The sequence below is a fragment of the Mycteria americana genome, chromosome 2 (genome assembly GCF_035582795.1).
Source record: "Mycteria americana isolate JAX WOST 10 ecotype Jacksonville Zoo and Gardens chromosome 2, USCA_MyAme_1.0, whole genome shotgun sequence".
Taxonomy (NCBI): Eukaryota; Metazoa; Chordata; class Aves; order Ciconiiformes; family Ciconiidae; genus Mycteria; species Mycteria americana.
Window position 1 is genome coordinate 92,129,384 of NC_134366.1, and position 23,082 is coordinate 92,152,465.

Sequence of the window (23,082 nt, forward strand, 5' to 3'; positions counted from 1 at the left end):
GTGGCTTTGTCTGCCCCCTTACCGCAGAAGGGCAGCGTGTCAGGGAGCTCTGGAGTAACCCAAGTTACCAGGCTTCTCCCCCCAAAACAGGTTCAGATCAATATAACGTGTGTTGAGTGGAGTCCTCCTCAGGCGGGTCCTCCATGACAAGTCTTGCCCATGCATTAACCGCTAGTGAAGATTTTGTCCTCGAAACCGTCACTTGCGCACAGCGAACGCATCGCAGAGGGACGGCAGCCCAGCTGCAGAGCTAGCTGGGCACAGGAGGTGGCTGTAACTTGCATAGCTTGTGAGGTGTCTTTTGCCAAGACTGTTTTGTTTTTTCCCTCCCCCAGACGGGAAGGCCTTGCAGCGCACCCAGCCCATGGACAGATACCGTATTGTTGAGCTACCTTGCCAGGGAACACGTTGTATTTGCATTTCAGATGCCTCGGGCTTTGTGGACTGCATTGTTCCAGCCTCCCCTGAATAGCAGCTATTGACCCCTAACAATGTACATTTGTTTAAATCAAACCCTTTCCTACTAGCTTTAAAAAGCTTATTTTAGGACTAGTCCAACCGAGTGAACGCTTCTGTGCAGGCCCCTTTCTTTCCCCTTCATAGCCAGAGAAAAAAAATTCAGGATTAATTATTTAATTTCAAGATGGAAAACATTCTCCTCCTTGTGAGAGGCTATTTTGAATGCTGAGGTTTTGGCAAATTTTGTTGCGGCTTAATGTTTATAAGCTTTTCATTGCCCTTGAAAGCATAAACTTCATGTTAGTCGAGCTCGGGGATTTGGCAAATAATAAACCAGCAGAACAACAGGGGTTTGGTTGTCCTGAAGCGCTTGAAGAACTTGACTGCATTTTGACAAATAGGTTTTTTTGCTGTTTATGTGTGCATTTAGATGGATCGAATTCGTCTAGGAGGAGGAGGTGGAGACTGACCGGTACAGACACTTAATGCCCAGCAGCAGGCTGGCGAAAGCATTTCTCTGGGTGGTGGGAAGTCTGGGGCTGAATTCCCTTTGCTGCTTGGTGACTGTAGTGCATACCTTCACCTCTCAAGCCATCAGGTCTCCAGCTCTTGGTGGTGTCAGTAGCCACCTTCATTAAACCAATTACAATTTGTGAACAAAACTGTGGCTATTTAGCGGGTGGGGGGAAGCTTTGCTATGCCTTGCTCCTGTGGTGTTATTAGGTCGAGGCAGAAAAGCCCAGTGAAGTAAAAATTTGCTACAAGCTGGACAACCTTGTAGTTATTCTGTTTTATGCCAGAATGATTCCACTAATTAAAAAAAAAAATTCAAACATGAAGCAGCAATTGTCAGACTGAATGAGGTTGTTTCGTGGGCTGACAATTCTTTCTTCTAGTGTCCTACATTGACTCAAGAGTATTGCATCTCATGAGGTTTCTGTTGGTATTTCTGTTGGATGCATTAGGAGTGTTGCCAGCAGGTCAAGGGAGGTGATCCTTCTGCTCTACCCAGCACTGGCGAGGCCACACCTGGAATGCTGTGTCCAGTTGTGGGCTCCCCAGTACAGGAGGGACATAGACATACTGGATAGGGTCCAACGAAGGACCATGAAGATGATGAAGGGACTGGAGCATCTCTCCTGTGAGGAAAGGCTGAGAGAGCTGGGACTGTTCAGCTTGGAGAAGCTCAGGGTGGATCTCATCAATGTATATAAATACTTGGAGGGAAAGTGCAAAGAGGAGGGAGCCAGGCTCTTCTCAGTGGTGCCCAGTGACAGGACAAGGGGCAATGGGCACAAACTGAAACACAGGAGGTTCCCCCTGAACATCAGGAAACACTTTTTTTACTGTGAGGGTGACTGAGTACTGGGCCAGGTTGCCCAGAGAGGTTGTGGAGTTGCTCATCCTTGGGGATATTCAACAGCTATATGGACACGATCCTGGGCAGCCAGCTCTAGGTGACCCTGCTTGAGCAGGAGGGTTGGACTAGATGCCCTCCAGAGGTCCCTTCCAACCTCAGCCTTCTGTGATGCACAGGTCAAGTGAGGTGGCTGAGGACATAGAGGAATCCGAGGCAAAAGACTCAGCTCACCTTGCTCTGAGTGCATTGCATGATACAGCATGGGTACGTGAGCTCTCTTATGCGGTGCCATGCACTTGTGCCTTATGGGCTTTAGACCCACACCGTGGTAGACTAAGTGGGGTGGCGGCAGCTGCGGCTGAGCCCTGCATTGCACTGCACTGCCGGGGCCAACGGGCAGCCGCAAGCCTCAAGTTTTCACTCTCAGAGCTCTTGGGGACAGTGGGCTGATGGTAGCAACTGCATTAACGTGAAAGAGCCCTTTGTCTCCCACCCCGGCGGTTGTGGTAGATACTCCTTAATACCGAGGATGTCGCCTTCAAAGTTGTCATCGCTTCTGCGCCTGTACTTAAGGGACACAGGGTATTTCTGTTTGCTGGCTCTGGTGGGGAGGTACCAGAGGAAGTCCAAGAGCAACGCCCTCACGTCAGCCTTCCTCTCTCTGGAAAGCACAGGGTGTTCGTGCCCTCGGACCTGTCGGCGTGCGGGTATCCGTGCTGCTCGAGAAGATGAAAAACACAGTGGTGCCCTGGGTTTTCTGATGGCCAAAATCCGATGCAGACCCAAGGGAACGGGTGGAAGTCTTCCCACTGCTATCACTGGATTTTGAATTAAATGTTCAAGTCCTCTCTATTGCTTTTACCACTTCTGGGGAGTCCTCTCCCCGCTGTTTCCCAGGCCCCTGCTTCCCCCTACCCACCGTGGGTGCTGGTGCCCTCCTTCCCACTCCTCTCTGCCCTCACCCTGCGCGTTTGAGTCGGCATACCCTGTGTTTGAACTGCCTCGGACTTGCTGTAAACCTGGAAACCATCTGGCTCGAGGTTTCGGAGGTAAAAGGGCAAAGAGCTCTGCAGGCATTTGCAGCATTTAAAATGGAAAGCAGTTTGTCAAAAGATGGAGGGGAAAAAAATAAGGGATGCTCTTACGTGGTCCTCTGTGTGCAGCTGACCACTTAGCATTCAGAGAAACCAAGCAGCAAGAGTTTTTACATTCTCTGTGAGCACTATTTTGTGTCTCAGTGCTGCTGTTCTCCCATCATAGAAACAAGAATAATGTTTATTCAACGTTATCTAAAGTGTATGCAACTCATACTGTGGCTGAAGTCTGTGGTAGATTCACGGACCACTCGCCTTAAATACATCACAGAAATAAAAATCTGTATTTGTTGTGATTGCTAATCAGGACCCTGCACCCTGCCACCTTTAGCAAGGCCATAAGTCTAGTTTCTGTGTGTTGAAATCAGGCAAGGACAATCTTTGGATGCTAGCATGCAAAATTAATTATCTGAATTGTTTTTTTCAGTGATCGTACACCCAAAGTCACAACCTTATGATTATCAGGGTATATCCCAGCCCTTTTCTACCATCCCTTTACTTTTTCTTTAGGAGAGAATTTGACTCTTCCGCTGAAAAAAAAAAAGTCTATTCTCTAAATACCACTAAAATACTGTCTTTCTGATATGGAGCCTGCTGTCCGTTGGTAGAGAACAGGAGTATAGTTTGGGTTGGAGGTCAGACCATGGGCTGCTGCTGCTCAATGTTTTCATGCCAGCTGCAGCCGCCTCCTACGCTGGAGCAACTGGAGTGGGTATCCTTACTGGGATGGCGTTTGCTGCAGCTGCAGCATCAGCTGTGCTTCCTCCTCCTACATCCTCCTCCCGTCTTCTCAGTGCTGGATATTTCTGTTTTCTTGATGCTGGATCTACCAGCCAGGTGAAAATTAAAATAGCCTGCGCCTACCCTGTCTTATTGTCTTACTAGACTGACTTAGATGTCTCACTGGTAGTGTCTCTGTTGCCTTGCAAATGTCATTTCTTTCTAACTTTGCTTGCTAGAAGGTTTGGTTTTTTTTTAATCCTCTGCGTTGTTGTGCAGCCAAAAGAGGAGGACCGTATAAAGGGCAAAGTGGTTTAGAAAAAAGGTGAAAGATGATAGGCGGGAAGTGCTGTGAGTGCCTAACAGAGGTTGAAAATAAACAGGTAGGGAGCCAGCCGGCTTTGAGGAGGATCTTTTAAACTGTGTGTAAATTCAAACACTGCTTTGTAATTTTGCGTGTGCTAACATGAGGCACATGACTCAGAGAATTGGCTCCAGCTGCTCTTGCCGGTGTTTAGGAACTTCAAAAAAAAAAAAAAAAAAAGGCACTTTGGTGTAGTTCTGTGTTTACTGTTCCAACAAACCAACAAATCCTTGCTGAGAGTTTATTTTATTTCTTTCACTTGCTTATTTGGATTTTGCTCTCTCCTTTTTTTGCTTTCTCTCCTTTTACTTGATAAGAATTTCCAGAGAAAAATATTGGGTGAATTTCTCTTTTCAGTTTTCAGTTATGCCGTCTATAACTCTGTTTTGTTTATTGTAGGGGTCTCGGGTCTGGCTGCGAGAAAATAATCAGCATTATCCCAGTACTGTTCATTCCTGTGCGGAAGGAGTCGTCGTATTCAGGACAGACTATGGTCAGGTATGGGCATCGCTCCTCTGTGTTTTCTCCCTTTTGTCACTCTGTGGAAAAGAAGCTGTTCTCCTTGGGGGAAGGGCATAGGGGAAACTAAAAGCCTAAGGTTTATGAATAAAATATTCATTTTGTATGACCTGAATGCACAACTTCGGTTTTAATAGCTCTTTCCATTGCCTGTCTGGTCAGTTGCTATGATGGTGCCTGACATAGCTGAAGCAACGCTTCAGGTGTGAGCGCCTTGTTCCACAGAGGTCAGTGGTTATGTAGCTTACTGGAGGTAGGTGGCCTCTCCGTGGCTGTATTCCCTCACAGTAACAGCGGGGCTGGCACGCGGCACCGCGGCAGTGGCGTGTCGCCGATTCAGTGGCCGCAGCAAGGCGTGCCTCCTGGAGCAGAACCGGGGCAGCTCCACCAGCTCCCGTCGCAAGAGGATTGTGAAGGAAGCGGACTGTTACTCCCCTCTCGTTGCCTTTTTGTTTGGTTGGTTTGGGTTTTTGGGATTATTTTAGAATTTTAACTGCTTCCTGGCTGTCAAATGCTCCTGGCTCCTGCCTGCCTGCAGGGATGGAGATGGGTCGATGGGTTGCAGCATCTCCCCGGGTTACCTCGGCCGTCTCGGGCAGTGCGTGCCTGCGTGTCTGGCTGCCAGCTGGTGAAGGAAGCTGGTGTGGAGCTTGTTCCCCCCTCTTTTTTTTTTTTTTTTTTTTTTTTTTAATAATTTTCCTTTTTATCCCCAGAAGAAGGCAGAACTAGCCCTGCCAGTTGCTGACAGCTTGGAAGTGCTCTGCTTTCTCACGCACTTACTTTTTATGTATCTATTTATTCTGCTCTCCATTAGGCCACGGTTTATCCAGACCTAGCTTCCTGCAGCTTCCCTGAAGAAACTTCAGTTTTAGGTTGAGTCGGATATAAACAGTCATCAACCTCCGGAGGACACTCCCTTTGACTTTTGGAGGATGTTTGTTCCCTCAGTTTTGCTTCCTTTTCTTAGTTATTTGCACCAGATGAAGGTAGCTTCAGATAGTGAATGAGGCCGGGAAAAGCATGGTAGACTGGAAAACAGGCTTCCTGTTCTTGCTGCCTTCACTTCATGCCTTTCTGGGTAAGCTTGGTGGAAAGGCATGTCTTTCAGAGCCTGGGAACACTTACTTTCCTCGCATGCCTTTCTCCAGGCAGGAAAGGAACCAGACAGAGTTGCAGAGTGTTTTTTGATGGGCAAGATATAACGTACTCGAGGTTAAATTGCTGCTGTCCTGACAGTGAGGGATGAAAATGGGGGTAAAACAACCGGGGTCTGAGGCAGAGAAAACGGTGTCTTCCTTCTCTTCAGAGTCCCTGGGCGTGTGGCAAAGGAAGCGGGGGTGACAGAGAAGAGGTGATGTCCAAGCACCTGTGTCTGGTCATCTCTGGTGGCAGAACTTAGTTGTGCTCTACATCCCTGGGGAGGCAGAGAGGTGGGTGAAAGTCACTGCTGTCCTCAGCATCTGATGGGGTAGTCAGGGAGCAAACCTCCCTGAATAGCTGATGTGTTCCCACGCCCATCCACTGCCCTCCTAACGTCAATGGTTGGTTCTCGGGCCGATGCCTGCATCCTTCTAGAAGCTATGCTAAGGCACGTGGAGGACAGGGAGGTGATTCGAGACAGCCAATGTGGCTTCACCAAAGGCAAGTCCTGCCTGACCAACCTAGTGGCTTTCTATGATGCAGTGACTACATCAGTGGACAAGGGAAGAGCTATGAATGTCATCTGTCTGGACTTCTGTAAGGTCTTTGACATGGGCCCCCACAACATCCTTCTCTCTGAATTGGAGAGATATGGATTTGATGGGTAGACTGTTTGGTGGATGAGGAATTGGTTGGATGGTCACATCCAGAGGGTAGTGGTCAACGGCTCAATGTCCAGATGGAGGTCAGTGATAAGTAGTGTCCCTCAGGGGTCCATACTGGGACCAGTAGTGTTTAATATCTTCATCGATGACACAGACAGTGGGATCGAGTGCACCCTCAGCAAGTTTGCAGACGACACCAAGCTGAATGGTGCAGTTGACATGCCTGAGAGATGGGATGCCATCCAGAGGAACCTGGACAAGCTGGAGAAGTGGTCCCATGTGAACCTCATGAGGTTCAGCAAGGCCAAGTGCAAGGTCCTGCACCTGGGTTGGGTCAGCCCCCAGTATCAATACAGGCTGGGGGATGAAGGGATTGAGAGCAGCCCTGTGGAGAAGGACTTGGGGGTACTGATGGATGAAAAGCAGGACATGACCCAGCAATGTGCGCTCGCAGCCCAGAAAGCCAACCGTATCCTGGGCTGCATCAAAAGCAGCGTGGCCAGCAGGTCGAGGGAGGTGATTCTGCCCCTCTGCTCTGCTCTGGTGAGACCCCACCTGGAGTACTGCGTCCAGCTCTGGAGCCCTCAGCACAGGAAAGACATGGAGCTGTTGGAGTGGGTCCGGAGGAGGGCCACAAAAATGATCCGAGGAGTGGAACACCTCTCCTATGAGGACAGGCTGAGAGAGTTGGGGTTGTTCAGGCTGGAGAAGAGAAGGCTGCAGGGAGACCTTATAGCAGCCTTCCAGTACTTAACGGGGACCTATAGGAAAGAGGGGGAAAGACTTTTTAGTAGGGCCTGTTTAGTAGGTGACAGGACAAGAGGTAATGGTTTTAAACTGAAAGAGGGTAGATTCAGACTAGATATAAGGAATAAATTTTTTACAGTGAAGATGGTGAAGCACTGGAACAGGTTTCCCAGAGAGGTGGTAGGTGCCCCATCCTGGAAACATTCAAGGTCAGGCTTGACGGGGCTCTGAGCAACCTGATCTAGTTGAAGATGTCCCTGCTTATTGTAGGAGGGTTGGACTAGATGACCTTTAAAGGTCCCTTCCAACCCAACCCATTCTATGGTCCTTTGCACCTGCACTGTTACTGGTTATATTAGGTTGGCGACCCAGACACACATGGTATGGGGGAAAGACATCCACGAAACTAGCCTGAGAGCAAGAGAAACAAGAAGGCCACCTCCTCACAGAGAAACAAGGTGGCCATCTATGTGCTGGTGTGGTTTCTGTGGGTTGCATGTTAAATTGTGCATTTAGTGTTGCTCAGATTTGGGAGGTTGCATATTTTGACCTGTCCTACTGAAATTTGAGGTCCAGTGAAGTGGAGAGGCTGAGACTGTCTCCTCTGTTGGCTCTTTGAAGCTGAAAAAAGAAGGATCCATCATATTAAAGCATCACCGTTACATTTGGGTTGCAGAGTAGGAAAGGCTGCCATGTGTGTTGTTACACTAAGATGTGCTCCAGCAATGTCCAGCATTAAGCCTTTCATTTAAGCATAAGCCCTCTCCAGCTCCTAGTAGGCGTGACCCACATGCTCATAGGAGGGGCTACCTGTAATTTTCACAGGATTTTGTAATTGGACGCGTAGCTGTGAAGAACGTGACTTTTAGAAGTGTTTTGAACTGCGAAACCCTTATACTTAAGGGAACCACAGATGCTGTTGTAAAATGGACAGCTTGCTTTGATGCCCTTAGAAAGGATGGCAGAGCTAATGTTGGCATCCGCAAGTGGAAAAGCTGCTTGCTAATGGTCTTGTGTGCATGTGTTATGTGTGGTGTTGCTGCCTTTCCGTGGTGTGCATAATGCAAGCTGAAACTTCAGGTAGTATGGAAAAAGCCTCAAGTCTGACTGATTACATTTCGTTAGAAAACCTTGGTGCTATAAACATCACTTGGAAAAAAAAAAACAAAAAACCAAACCTTCTTTGGTTTGGCCTGCTTGTGTTAAAAGCAGGTGGTGCGAAACAGGAAGGACGTAGGGAGCAGCCTTCAGACCCTTGACGTGGCATTCGTCTCCTCGGCGGGTCTGAGCTGGCTGCTGCCCAGCCAAAGGTACAGTAGCGATTCACTGCATCTGATAACTAATCCTTTTCAAGGCTTATGTGTTCAGGAGTGCACCTCGCTTGTAAAGGGACTGTACTATCTGACATTGGCCAATTAATATTTTTCCTCCCGTTGCTTTTCCTGAGGTGCTTTTAGACCATCCTGCCCTTGCTGTTTGGTTACCTACGGGCTGCAGAAGGTTGCAAGTGAATGAAATGGAACTGCGTTAATGCCTGACAATTACTTCTGACAGCTTGGTGATCCCTGCAATGCTGTATATCACTTTGAAGAACAAGGCAGGGGAAGCAAGGGGTGAGGTTGCAGAAATGGGGGGTGATGATGATTTTTGAAGCGTGGCTGGTGTATTGATTCCCAGACCCCTTTGACAGCTGCAGCTCATGTTCAAGTGTAATGACAAACTGAAGAAAGTGTTGGGACCTTATCAAAGCACAGTATTGTTATCCATCTTCTCTGATTCAGTAGCTTCTACTAGACTCTGCACTTCTCGCCTTTCCACTGAGCATTTTGCATGACTTCTCAAGATGTAATTGAGGGGGCAGTGGGACTAGGAAGGTATGTTTGCTGGAGTTGTGCTCAGGTGCTACTTTTATGAGTTTGGACTTGAAGTCTTTGCCAACGTCAGTTTGCAGAATAATGGAAATATCGTAGCACATTCCATTACTTCTTAATTTCTTCTTTCTCTTCTGTTCTGAGTGGTGGAAATAAATTTGCCACAAAAAACTGCGGCAGCATACGGTTGTATGCTGAAGGGGCGTTGGTTGTAGGGAATCCTACCCAATGCCAATACTCTTGCAAGAATACTCCATAACCTTTCAATATTTTAACAAGTTGCCTATCAGGTATTGAATCCCTTCTTGATAATCACATGGTGATATAATTGCTCCTTGAGTATTCTTGTGTTGCCTGAATGTTTCAGTTAAGCAATCCATTAGTTATCATTAAAGAAGATAGTGGTACTGCCTTCTGCTGTTGTCACCCTCTGTGTGAGATGGTTGTAAAACTAGCTGATTTGGTAGGCTGTGTGGAATATCTGATACATATGGTATACTAAAAAAGAGAATTTGAGGTTGTATGTTTGGGTTTCCCTGAGCTAATAGCTATTAAACAGTCTTAAAACTCTTTATGAAAAAAAGAAAAGCATGGCACTGTACAGGGGTAGATGAAAGCCTCATTAAATACAGGGAGGGGAAGAGTACATCAGGGCTGTGTTTCACCACCCTGGCCCATGATAAAGGAGTGGGAGATGAAAGGTGTTAACATCGCTCTCGGCACGCGTTCATGGCATTGGGCTGCAGCTGGCTCTGGAGTGCCTCTCGAAAGCCTTCTGCAGGCTGGCCAGCCTTCAAAATGAAGAGTCTGCAATGACTCGAGAAGCTGCGATGAGCAGACAATTCATATTGTAAATGTTTTTCCCTTTATAAGCACCTCCCAGATGCTTTCCAGGAGAGAAGATGCTGTACTCGTTTGCTGGTTGGTGGGTGGGTGGGTTGGTTGGTTTGGTTTTTGTTCCATTAGTGTACACAGAGCTGGTGAAGGACTCTGTGCCTGATGTTTTGGAAACACCACGTCTGTGAATATACATATAAAGTATGTCAGTGCAGTCTATGAATACTTGGACTTAAAAAATAAGTCCTAATCTTTCCTTGTGTGTATAGACATATATATATATAGAAGATGACATTACAGTTACTGCATCTTTTTCATGTTTGAGGGTATTTTTGCTACCTCTATTTTTAGGGTTAAAATTATTTCTTCCTTAAGGGTTTTATTTACAGTAAAGCAGACGTTTCCTCATCGTCATATTCTATAAATTTTTAATGAAGTTGTGTGAGCTTATAAAGTACTCAAGTGAATGTTTAAATAAAATGCTAAAAGCCCTGCTGTCACTGTATGCTTTGTTTGAAATGACTTACTTGAGTATGTTTGATATCAGTGGTTCTGTTGAGAAGAAACCTCTTCCTCTTCCTAACCTCCTTTTCTTTTCTGAGGAGTGTGAACTTTACTTTATTTCACATAAAATACTAACTTTACCCCTTGCGTGAAAGAGGACTGCATTGTGCTCTTGACTTGTACAGACACACTTGAAACTGTCCCCAGTGAAAGCATAGATAACAAATAGAAAAACCTTGGGGCGGGAGTGAAATCTTTCAGAAGGGCTGTCTTGAGTTGCGTGGCATTAATTTCAAGAACATCTTTCTTGTCTCCTAATTAGGACTCTACTTTTTCTTGCATTTGTACATCCAAATATATGTAAAAATAATGCCAATAAATGTATAGTCAGCGTGTTCTCCCCCCCCCCCCCCCCCCCTTTTTTTAATGTAGTCATGGTGGTTTGTGTAAGTAGCACTGTGTTTAAGCCTTTGAGCATTGGGGACTTCCAGAACAGCACCTAGGAGCACGCAGTTTTAATAATGCCCATTCCCTTGCAACGGAAAATTTCTATAAAAGTAAGACATAATGTGTGTGTGTGTAGGGGAAATCTGCTCTGAAGAAACTCATCCAGGGAGAAGTAAAAGTTGAATCAATTGCTGCAAACTGTCCCGAATCTGATACTGAAATTTCAGGATATTTAATTGCATACTTGCTTAGTTGACTGAGAGGAACTTTTAAATCAAATATGTTATAAATAGAAGCAGCTGAGCAATAATATCCCAAAAATGTAGGCTCTTTAAAAACAGATGTCGCATTTCACCAGTAAAGACTTTGTCAGTTAAACCAGCTTTCTGTGAACTTTCTTTACAAAGACGTCCTTCATGGCATGGTGTTATGTCAGCAAACAGAGTGCTGCTCAGTATCCTTAGCTTCAAATCAGAGGCACCTGTAAATGGTTTGGTCAGCAACAAAAGTATTTTTTCCTGTGTGTTTAGCTTAATGTGGCTCTTCTGAGGCATTTCTGTATCTCAAGAATGGGAAAGCTACAGATGTTCCTTGTTAAACACAGCTCAAGTATGTTTTCCATGAAGGTTTTCACCTTCCCCCCCCCCCCCCCCCTCCCCCCCCCCCCCGGTTTGAATGCTGCAAGAGTTTCTCATCGTGACCTCATTCAGAAAAGTTAGACCTGGGCTTTGAGGTTTGGGGTTTGTTTTTTCTTTTTTGCTTGGTTTGGGGGGGTTCCTTTTTGTTTGATTTTTGAGTTAGCAATAGGATTACGTTGAAGTGACCATGCGGTTATACCAGGAGAGTTCATGTTTTCCTCATTTTTGGTTTAAAAGAAAAAAAAAAAAATCCCAAACCTGCAGGCAATGGTTAAGCACTTCTCATAAGTACTTTTTTCTTTGCCTTGTGTCCTTTCTCACCCTGGCTTGGGACTCTCTTGTGCTAGCCTTCGCTACTGTGAGGAGCCCTTTTAAACAAGAGTCTTCCGTTCATATTCACAGGGCATGAATAACACCACTGAAGTTACTTGGCTTAAGTTATTGAAGTCAGTAGGACTGTTTATCAGTAAATGCTGTGTTTGGCGGCATTGGTTCGTAGGATCAGGCATCGGAGAAGTAAATCCTTCTGGACAGAGATTTTTTTAGTTATCATTGAAAAGCGTCACACTCACTTCTAGCTCTTCCATGTGAAGACTCGACAATATTTCCAAACAGTGTTTTTTTGGACATTTCCCTGAATCCAACATCTATTACCCTTGAAATACACCCTTACAAGGGAGCATTTTAAAGAAGCCTTTTGTGTGTTCCCTTGTATATACAGCCTCTTAAGAAAATACACAAATATACGCAGTGGGCTTTGGTCTTGACTGCTCTTAGCATTAAATGAATCCATCTCTTTCTGCAAACTTTATTTATGAAGACTTTCATCCTTTTTAATTTAATGGTGCTTATGAAGAGTAGTGGCTACCGATTCTGGCTGTTGGGTAGCTCGTGCGTGTTTTGGGCAGCAGCTCCCCTGCCTTTGGGGGTCCGGGGCAATGCCAAATTCAGTGGCTTTACACCAGGAAATCGGATTCCATCTGTCTAAACACTGTAAAGTTCACTTTATTCTGCAGTTAGTTATATTTGGCTTACTTGTAGTAATTCTCCTGATTATTTCTAGTATACTTAAAGTTTGGTGCTGTGGCTGTTTGTGTGTAGGCTTCTTGGGGTTTTTTTGTGTTTTGGGTCTTTTTTTATTGCTGTTGTTTTTAAGGGATGTGTATGGGAATTTGGGCTTTGGGGGATGGGCTGGCACTGGGGAGTGCCAGAAGTCATCCTGAGTGCCTTTTAGTACTCGGGATTTATCTTCTGTGGAGAAGCGTTTACATCTTTATGCGGGATGTCAAAGTTCAGCGACTCTGGCGGCAAGCAGCTGTTGACGCGCCTGTAAACACAGCTCCTGATGGAAGCGAGCCGGGAGCCGGGAGCGTCCGTGGGGAGACGGGCCACCCCGCCTGGCACGGGCCAGGCTCGCCCTGTCCCCGGCAGGGACTGCGAGGAGGGAGGGCTGTGCCCCGCTAGCCCGTGCTTTCTCCGTCCCGCGCTCTTTAGAAGGAGATTTTTGTGAAGCAAGCGAGGCTGCAGAGGCCGTCCGTGTCCTGCAAGCCCACACGTGTCCTGCAAGCCCACACGTGTCCTGCAAGCCCGCCGAGCTGCGTCATCCCGTCCCTCCTGTGAAGCGTTTAGTGGAGCGCAACCGCGATGCGCAAAAGCGTCCCCGTGCCTAGTAGGGATTTAATGCAACCGTAGGGCCTCGCAGCAAGCGTTTTCCGTAATGGAAATGCTGCTTCAAAACCCTAAATGTTACTTAGAAGTATGACACTTGATCACTGGTTCAAGTGGAAGTGCTCATAAATCAAACAATTTTTTTTTTTTTGATGTGCCATCTTTTTTTACTTTTTAAGCACTTGCTAATTGGAAAAATCATTAGTTTGGGTCTCTTAAATTCTCAAAAATATTGATTGCTGTAGCATAGAAATCTTAAAAAGACATTTCATAATGCTAAAAGAAGCAACATCTGTAGCAGAAGACTTTTTTCCCTGATTCAGGAACTAATTCAGCTTGCCTTTTATCTGCTTTATATCAAGAGCAATATTTTTACATGACTGCTATTCTCTGAATATTTGTTAAAGGGTAATAGGGAAAAGCCTCTTTTCGTGCGTGTTTTTGCCTGAACTACCGTGTATTTATTACATAAAAAATACAGAGCAGGTTATGAAGTACTTCTTGATACCTTGCACATGTGCTGTCCTTACTTTTTTCCTGTTCCTTGCCTTTCTGCCAAAACCACTATCAGTTTGATTAATTCCAGGAAGGGGGAAGTTTTAATCCTGGAGTGAGATATTTTAAAATAAGGTTCAATTGTAAAAAACAAAGCACTCACCCCTGACTGCCAGACCAAGTTGACTGCATTATTCCTGCAAAATGAACTTTCTGGCTACCAGTGCGTAGCCACTTTTTGCCAGGAGTCAGGGAGTTTGCAAGTGAGCGGCCTGGAGATTTCTAATGCACAAATGATGGCGGCAGGAGGGCTGAGCAATGACCATAAATAACTCCTTTAATCTTGAGTTTTCAAGGGTTTTGGTCTGTGTTTCCTAAACATAATGGTAGTGTTTGCTTTAGCTTTACTGAAATTAATTTGTTTGGCATTAGCGTGGCCGTTGTTAAGTGTTTTACTAACAATATAAATTAAATCTGTATGAACAAAAGCATTTATCTGTGGGCAGAGAGTTGCTTTACGCTTCTTGTAAGACCTGACTGAAAGCAGTCTGTATCTGAGATGGTGACAGGTACTTACTGTGTCCCCCCTTGGTTTGCTGTGGCCACCTAATGGGTCGTGGCTATGTAAACAGTTGAGATGTCAGTCTTCTCTCTTGCTTTCTGCAAAGAAAATCCAAACCATCTGTGCTTTTTTGGTGTTTTTATTATGCTTGTGCTAAAGATAGCAAAATTGCTTTTGTTTTAAGGTTAAAGCAGATGTACACAGGCAGCCATATTAATTTCTTTTGTAAGGGAACAGAGTTCAGCTGTTCACAAGACCCGGGAAGGAATTCAGACTGCATCATGCCAAAAACCGGCGACGATGATGAACCTGTAGCATTGTGATGAGCAAGTTTGTCACTTAAGTTGTTCCCTTGTTCCTAAATTCCCTTGGATGTGGGGCTGATCTCATTGTTCAGTGTTGTCGGTGTTTTTAGGAACACGTGGTTTAGGTTAGGTGCAATTAGGCGCTGGGATAGTTTGCTCTGCAACAGGGCACTGCTCGGCGAGGTTTTGTACCTTACAGTGCAGATAAATGGTGGGTGGACACTGAGACTGGAGTCCCATCGACTTGTGCGTGAACTTATTCCCATTAAGAGTTGAGCAAAACCCAAGTAGTATAGAGTGCCCTAGGTTTTTTTATTATTGTAGATTATTTATTTTATTATCCTTTATTATTTATTTTTTAAATTAAAAAGTCAAAGAAATGACTGGGTAATTCTGGATGGGATTTTACACAATGAGGGCTTGTGAGAAAATGCTAGTGTGTGCGCGAGCAACCATTTAAAAAAGTACTGGGAGTCATGAGAAGAGGCTGCCCTCCCTCTCGGTGACGTCCGGCCGCCCGGCAGCCGCTCTTCGGCAGAGCCACGTCCCGCTCCTGCCCCGCTGCTCCGTCGGGGAGAGAGGGCTGGGCGCGGGGGCACGAGCTGTGAAAAATCTTTTAGGTTACTATTTATTTCAAATCAAGTGAGTACTTTAAAAAACCGTAGCCATCTGACAGGCGTGTAGGGTACTGCGTTAGGTGTGCTGGTGGTCCCAGCCCACATCCCGTTATCAGGCATCGAGAGGTGGGGGTGCTTAACGTGTCGGGCAGCCGGCAGTGTCTGCTGGCAGGTCCTCTGGGGAAGCCCGCAGCGCCTTGGGCTGCGTGGTGCTGGTTCTGTAGATGGAAAGCTTGTTTGATCTTTCCCCTGTGGTCACTTGAGTAGCTCGTGAGGTGTGCATTACCTCTGCGTACCCGGGAAACACAGAAACCAAGGGGGATTCTCTGCGTCTCCACATACACTTCACCACACCAGTTAACTTTGTTTGCGAACTAAATCTCTGCAGTCAGATTGGAGTTTTGATGCCAGATGACTTTCAAGGCTTGATGTCCGAAATACTCTCTGTTTGGAAGACGCAGTATTTCTTGCAGAACTTCAGGTTCTTCTAGCAGGGAACACAGGAGCTTCCCGGAGGGATAAAATGTGTTGTTGCACTTTCAGGAGCCGCATGGCATTTGCGTTCGTGAACATTTCAAAGGGACTTGTTGTTTGAAAGCGTCAGACTTTCTCATGAGAAGGTTATCGGAGCGAGATTCCCCTAAAGCATTTCTGCAACGTGGTAATAAACTCTTTCAATATCAGTTGCAAAAGGAACTTTTAAGTGCTCTTTCATAGCGGTGCTTTCATGGTCGCTAAACCAAGGGAGGAAAATGCGAGCATAGGTCATGTTCCTCTCCCTCATCCAGCACACCTTATTTTGTAAAACAAGCCAGGTCCTGTTTAGCATACACATGATGGAGCTGAGAGACGATTTAAGGAGATTTATCTATCTAAGCTGACTTAACTAAGGACAATCATGAAATGTACGTGGAAAAAAACCACTGTGTTGCAAAGTCAGACCCTGGAGAGTTAGGAAATGCTGCAGGGCCTCTTTTTGCACAGTAGGAAGAGCAGCGTTCTGCCCGCCTGCAGTTAGGTGGTTGTGGCACACACGGGAGGGGAGGGGGACCTGGACCAGGGGAAGCAGCATCAGTTGGCTCTGAGCAACTTCTGGATGTTGTAGGGTTACAGGGACGAGTATGTATGAGGGTGGAAGTAAAGGGTGCTTGTTCAAAGCACCCTAATAGTCCTTCCTTTTGTTTTGGGTTTTTTTTTTCCTTCTTTTTTTTTTCTGAGGCCTCCTACCTGCCCTTTGTCCGTCTTCCATGCATGGGCTCCTACGCTTTTACTTGTTTGGTTTCTCCAAGCTTCTGCTTCAATTTCGCTTTCCATAACGTGTCCCTGCTCATTTGGCCTTGCAGCCTGGCTCCCGTTTGCATCTGCTTTTCTCTCTGACACCCGAGTGCTCGTGCACACATGCAGGCGCGCACCCTGGCAGGGCACGAGGGGGGCTTGTGGCTCCCTGGGGTGGGAGCATGGGGGCTCCCCGGGAGGGTGATGGCAGGGCCGGGCAGCCAGGGACCATTGCACCCCCCAGCCAGGAGCAGGGGGCAGCCGGGGCGCGCCGGGGCAGCCCCGGCATCGGGCACATCCCTGCAAACATCAGCAGGGCACAAAATCTCATCAAACCTCCTTCAGCTCCTGAGGAGCACGAGGGTCAGATGGTCGTCTTGTCCTCCTTTCGCGTGCTTCGGTCTGGGTTAGCACAGACAGCGGCATCTCGGAGCTGCGGGGGGAACGCGGGGAGGTCTCGCTCGGCAGCAGCTAGAGCACGCCAAGGGCAGATGGGCTTTCCCAAAGTGTTTAGCTGCTACATGTCTGAGGCTTTACTGAACACTCACTGTGGGATTTTCCTCCAGTGACTTGTAACTTTGTCGAACTGATGACTTTTACAGGAAAGATAAAGTCTTGCCTCTTGGAAGCAATTCATTCCCTTTTTAAATTAAACTTACCTTCTCTAAAGAATGGTCTGGTAGAGTGTTCATGTATCGAATCGCAAGAATTATTGTAGGTCTGAGTGAGGCAAAAACACTGTTTTGCCTATGGTGATAAAATAAGCTAATTTGAAAATATATGCATTGTTAGTAAGATGTTTACCTGCCATTGAATGCTTCATCTGAAGCTTTCCACATGTAGCAGAACTGTAAGCTATTGAAAACAGATTTGGGAAGGGAGCAATCTTAATAGCTAGAAGTGCTATTATGAAAATAATATAATGAAAATATGAAATGTCTATAATGAAGATAATGATATGTCTTTTACTGCTGATTATTTCTCGTTTGAAAGTGCTTTTTTTTCACTAGCATCAGCAAGGAGTTCTAATTAGAAGTAAATAATAAAATCTGTTCCATTATTAATGCTGCTTTCAGGCAGGCATTTAATATACATTGAAATCTGATGGCCAGACTTCGTTGGCATTATCTGTGCATCATCATTGGCTTAAATGCAATTACATAGGGTTTCTGTCACCACAAGATTTGCCCAGGAAATGTAAAGTTCTGTCAAGGAAACTTCAAGGTCTGCTAGGCATTTGAGATATGTTAATGTTTTTCACATGTCCTCAGTGGGGGGGAAGAGGGAGCAGTATTTCTGCATGATCAGGAAAGCAACAGAAGCGTGACAAAGGTTTGGTAAGTCCAGCACACAAGCATGTACTTCTGAGGAGAATGTGCCTGCTGCACTGAGTTTGTGCGTGAACAAAACCCTTGATGTGGGCAGGGGCTGCATCCAGCAAAGCCTGCTCAGAAGGCAAAGAGGAGGCCAAGAAGCAGAAGGCTGCTAGGGGTGCACATTTTCTTAAGCATCACCCTCGGTTTTCTTCTGGGTTGTTTCTCTGGGCATTTTTTAAAATGCTTGCCTTGATTTCCAGATGTATGATGGTGTTAACAGATCAGACCAGACACTGCTGTGCATATTCAATTACTCCAAATCAGTTGCTGATATCTGTTAATCCCAAGCATGCCCACAGTGTACCTATCGAATGCATTTGTTCAAATGCTTTCAGAAACTAGCAGAGCTATTGCAATGCAATGTGGTATCTTAACGCCTCTAATAGGTTGATACGGCTCTTCTGGAAAGTATTAAGTCATGTACACATGCTGTGTAGATGATGAGGTGGGGAAACGTGTGGGTAGGTGCTCACACAGATGTATACACGTACTGCTTCCCAAAAATACTGGACTTAAAACGTGTCTACTCTGCATCACATGCATGTCCATTTGTGTAGAAGAAATCCTGGAGAGCACTAGCCTACAGCAATTTTCTAAGTGAAGGCTTGCTTTTTCAGTTATAATGTCACGCTGATGCTAGATTAAAACAAAACCCCAGGCCTCGGCTAAAGAAAACAGTTAGGTAGAGCAGTATTCACCTTGTGGTGTTGATAAGCTCTGCAGTTGCACTTTGAAAAGTCCTTGAACATCGCTACCTGAGTCAGTGCTGTTTGAAAATTAAATCTTTAAATCTGACTTTCCACAAGCTGAACAAACTGTTTACTGTACCTGATGTCCTTAGAGCAGATTAGGCAGCTTGAAGTAGACAAAGATTCAGACACCACAAAGATTCAGAGCTGCTGAAGCTACTCTCGAGTCATGCATTTTTTTGCATGACTTTTAACCTGTGTGCAACGTGATGTACTTACCAGGTTCAGTGTGGACGTTACGCAAATACTGAGCAGCTTATCAGATGCGGTTCGGGGTTGCAGTTACAAGCAATGCTTCCTGAAAATGGAAAGAAATGACTGATTACAAATGGGCAACTAATTAGCAAACTAGGGGCAAACATTACCACACTGATGCTTGTTAAAACAAGCTCACATTTGAAGTGATAGCAACGGAAAACGGTAGCCACTTCTCTTTTCTTGAGAAGTTTCTGAATGGACAGATTTATTTTTATAATGAACAATGAAATTAACTTATAAGGAAGCTTTTGGAATCTGGTTCCAGATTTTTTCATCACTTTTAAGTTGCAATCTTGAGCTGTTAGTACCCATGAGTTAATGGAGCCAGACTTTGCCAAGTGAAAGGGAATCCAGTCCAACTCATTCCCTTACATAGCACAGATTTTAAATCCATTTTTAACTTGCATTTGGACTTATGTGTCACCAATCTAAATACCATAGTAGAAGTGTCAGTCTGAAAAAAGTGTCCTGTAACCTCTGTAGGAGCTCAGATACAGAGGGATGTAAAGTAGCAGGTCCTGCATTTGCACCAGGACACAACTGAAGCAGCCGACTTGCTGGCTGAGGTGGCCCTTCTCATCCCAATCTGTACATGAACTTTTCTTCTTGGGAGGCGTAAGGAGCAATCAAGCATAAGTTGCATAAAGAGAAATAGCTACCCTCTGTGCTTCCAGGCTTACTTACCAGTCCAAAATACACTTGCCTTTTGGAAGAGTTCGTGAGACGATGGGAAAGCGGAAAAAAATCTGGATGCTAACCTAGTATTTTCACCTACCGCTATAATTAAACCCCGAGCACTTGTAGGTTTGTTGAATCTCTGTTTTGTTTGAAGCCAATTCAGTTTCCAGGCTAGCAGGAACTGTCCCCTTAATGTCAGGTTTTCTTTACCCTTCTCAGCTGAGTGCACGCTCTCTGGAGACAACCGCATTATTTCTGTCTGCCAAAGGCACCCCCAGTATGCGGATCTAGTTCTTGAATTATACAGCTACCAGCATACACATCCCTAGAGTGAGTAACAGCTCTTTGCAGTACATGTGTAAATATTTACATTTATTTCCCTCCCACTTGGTAAAGTACTCCATTTTTGTACAGTGCAAAATGCTTTGTATATAGAAAAAAACCACATTGTTTAGGTCTCTGGTTTTGTTTTGAGGGGGCGTTATATTTATTTAACAAAAGGCCAAACTAGATGCAGCATGCATTTTGCAGGGGAGTCCTGCTTTCATCCAGTTTCTCAGCTGGGCCGACAGATTTATGACGAGGTGATGGACTTCGGCAAGGTCGGGCGGTGAATCGGTGGTTGAGTAGAACCTCGGGTCCTGCTGACTCCAGCGCTTTGTTTAATAGTTTGAGCGTATGGCTTTGTCTTTGCAAATTACTGCAGCAAATAAACCAAACTTATCCCCAGCCCCACAGTTCATTTCAATAAACAAGTTTTGTGGGGGCTGTTACATGTATTTAAAATGAGGTTGATTGGTACTGATAGGCTCAGACATGTCTTTGCAGTAGGGAGGAATTCTGAAAATGATTGCGGTGGTTCTTTTTCACTCTTCGAAAAGATTTGGGTGCTTAGAAATATCTATTTAATACAAGTAAACGTGTGCATCAGCTACTGCTGCTTTATGTTTGCTGCAGAGCAGTAACGTGCAGATCCTCATGCCTTCGTTACACCATTGTACCGAGTAGTGCGTAAAGGCAAATGGTGGAAGCGAGGAACTCGTAGAGTTCCTGCCAGATCAATTGGAAAACTCATGGCAGGTTTGGGCCGGCATCTCCCTGTGTTGCAGTCGGGTAGGGTGAGCTGTGGCAGCGGGGACGGCTGGGGCTCTTGCAGCCAGCCCTGGCATCAGCTGTGCTTGTGCGGAGCAAGTTCCTCCTTGGCATTTTCCTTTAAGGGAACATGCTGTACGCTGTATGGCATACGTATTGTCAGAGGGGCTGGCTCTTGCTCCCGTGGACTTGCAGGAGAGGGGTTCCTTAGCTTTAGAGAGAATACCAGGCTTTTCGCGCTCGAGACTTTAACTTTTTCCAGCGTTTAGGTGGATGGCAGGTTCTGGCCGTTGCCTTCGGCCAAGGGCACCGCAGGATACGGGGTGACTGAGGCAGAAAGGAGTTCACGAATACTATCCGCGAATTTCCAGTTGTGAAACTTAAGATTTCTGTTATTTAAACCTGTTTATTTAAATCCATATGTTTTAAATCTGTTAAGATTTCTGTATTTCTGTTAGAGAAAAAAATTACTGGTCTACCAATTGAAAATCGTTTAGAGTCTATGTTAGCACAGGCTTGCCAACAGCAAAGCATCTAGTAACGTTGTCTTGGCACGTCTGCTGAGTTCGGAGTCACCTGGAGTGGTGTGACTTCCATGCTCTATCAGCACCGCTGCCAGCTTCCTTCCACATTTTCTTTTATGCTGCTTCACCTAAATTCACACCTGGCTACCCCTGTCTGAATGTGCAGGGTCTCAGGAGTATAATCTGGGAGGCTTAGTATAAAGCTTTTTTTTTTTTTTTTTTTTTTTTTTTTACTTTCTCAGCAAGCTGTATTTTGAACGTCCTTTAATTTAATTTTCTCATCAAAATGTGCTATTGCTAACTTCAGGTATTAAAAATTTCTTTTGTTATACATCAAGTGTAGTATTCCTGGGGCGCTTCTTTCTGAATTTTTTATTTATCCTCTACATATGGATGCAAATGGATATATTCATTTCACTTCTTTTATGATAACTGAATTTTGGCCTTAGTTTGAATTCCTCTTATCAGTCGCGTCTGTGTGCAGAAGTTATGGCATGTCAGGAAAGTAAGATGTACTTTCACTATCTGTCAGATGCAAGGCAAAATAAAATGTCTAGCTTTATGCATTTAATAGTAAATTAATGGAGATTTTATCAGTTGTTAGAGATGTATATTGCTAAGCTCAGCTGAAAACTTGATGTGTGGTAGGAAATCAAGCTAATACTTGCTCCATCCGTTAAAAGGAGCAAGCACAGCAAGAGGCCAGGATAATGAGGTGAGTATAAAGGGAGCAATGACTTTTACTATTAGCCATAGTTTTGAAGGCTCATTATTGAACAACAGGTTTGTGAAGAGGCTTGGAAGAAAAGCCAGCTCTTACTGTTGGAGTACAAATGGAGTTTGAACTTTCTTTTAGGAGATCTTGACTCCATTTCAAGTGTTTTGAACTACACGTTAGTGGTAAGTGTCTGAGTTTTGGTCTCTGAGCTCATGGAAAACTTAGTTTCTGGGACTAGAAATTTAGTATTAAAAGGCCTGTCATTCACTTCTTGCTTTGTGTTTGAAAATAGGTCTGTGGGTCAAAAAGAAAAAAATACCCAAACCATCCCCAAACTGTGCTCTTTGCTTTTACATTCCGCTTGAGAATTATTGCAGCTTTTCTTACTGCAAATAGTCAGAAACAAGACTCAACAAATAATCATGGTAGCGTAAGCATTTTTCTTAATAGAAAATACTGACGAATATACCCCGTGACGAGTTGAGAGGAACTTTTCAGCTCCCGGTAAGTTTAGCAGCCGTGTGTGCAGCAATACGCTGGGCAGTACCTGTGCTGTGTTTCCACGCGTGTGTGTTGGATTTAGCCAGAGACTCCTGTTGCCTTCCCTGCGGGTTGTATCTAGCCTGGGGTCGGTGAGGTTGAGCATCCAGCCGGGGCGAGAGTTGCGTACCTGATGTGAGCACAGCTTGTTGAGTGTGGCTGCTGGAGTAGCCGGAGCCTGTACTCCTGACGGCCTCTTCCCGCTGGAGACACACGCTTGCTGGTTGCTGATCTGAATGTGCTTCTTCGCCCTACGACCCAGCAGCAGTTGTGGGGAGTGCTTGCTTGAACTTGTCTCGGCAGTGTTATCTTTCGCGCTCCTGAACCGGAGATGGCAACAGCTTGCTGACATTTCAAACTCCCTTGTGTTTTGGGACCCTGTCCCGCACCTTTCCTCCATGGCAGGTTGCTGTGTGCATGCCTCGATAGCTTGAACTATGAAATTTCTGTTCCCTGTGCTCAGTATCCTGTTCGAAGCATCTCCAAGTCATGCTGTGCTCCAGGGGGATGTCTCTCCGACAGTTCAAAACATCTTTCAGATCGCCAAATTGACGAGGCTTTGCATCCTAACTCACATTTTGGCACCGTTGTTTGGAAATGAGCTTGTCTTTCTCACCAAATCAGATAAGTGAACACACGTCTGCATTCTTGGTCCTTTGTGGAGGATCTTCGCGTCTGAGGGAAATACACCTCTTTCTTCAGTTCTCTGCTGAAATGGCAGTTGCTGCCAAATGCAAGCACCTCCTTTGGAGGGATGTTTTACAGAATAACTGCTGAACACTGGAGGCATGTCTGATGAAAGCTGTAAGCCAAATTGTGACTATGAATGTTTTAGCTACAGTGATACAAATTCTGACATT

The 23,082-nt window shown here is 45.4% G+C and overlaps 1 protein-coding gene across 1 annotated transcript in view; it reads left to right on the top strand.

Moving 5' to 3' along the window:
- MYO10 (myosin X) overlaps positions 1–23,082 on the top strand; it is a 172,657-nt gene that overhangs the window by 30,357 nt on the left and 119,218 nt on the right. The window contains exon 2 of the mRNA XM_075493997.1: positions 4,397–4,495. Coding sequence (XP_075350112.1) covers positions 4,397–4,495 — 99 coding nt within the window. The remainder of the gene's footprint in view (positions 1–4,396; positions 4,496–23,082) is intronic.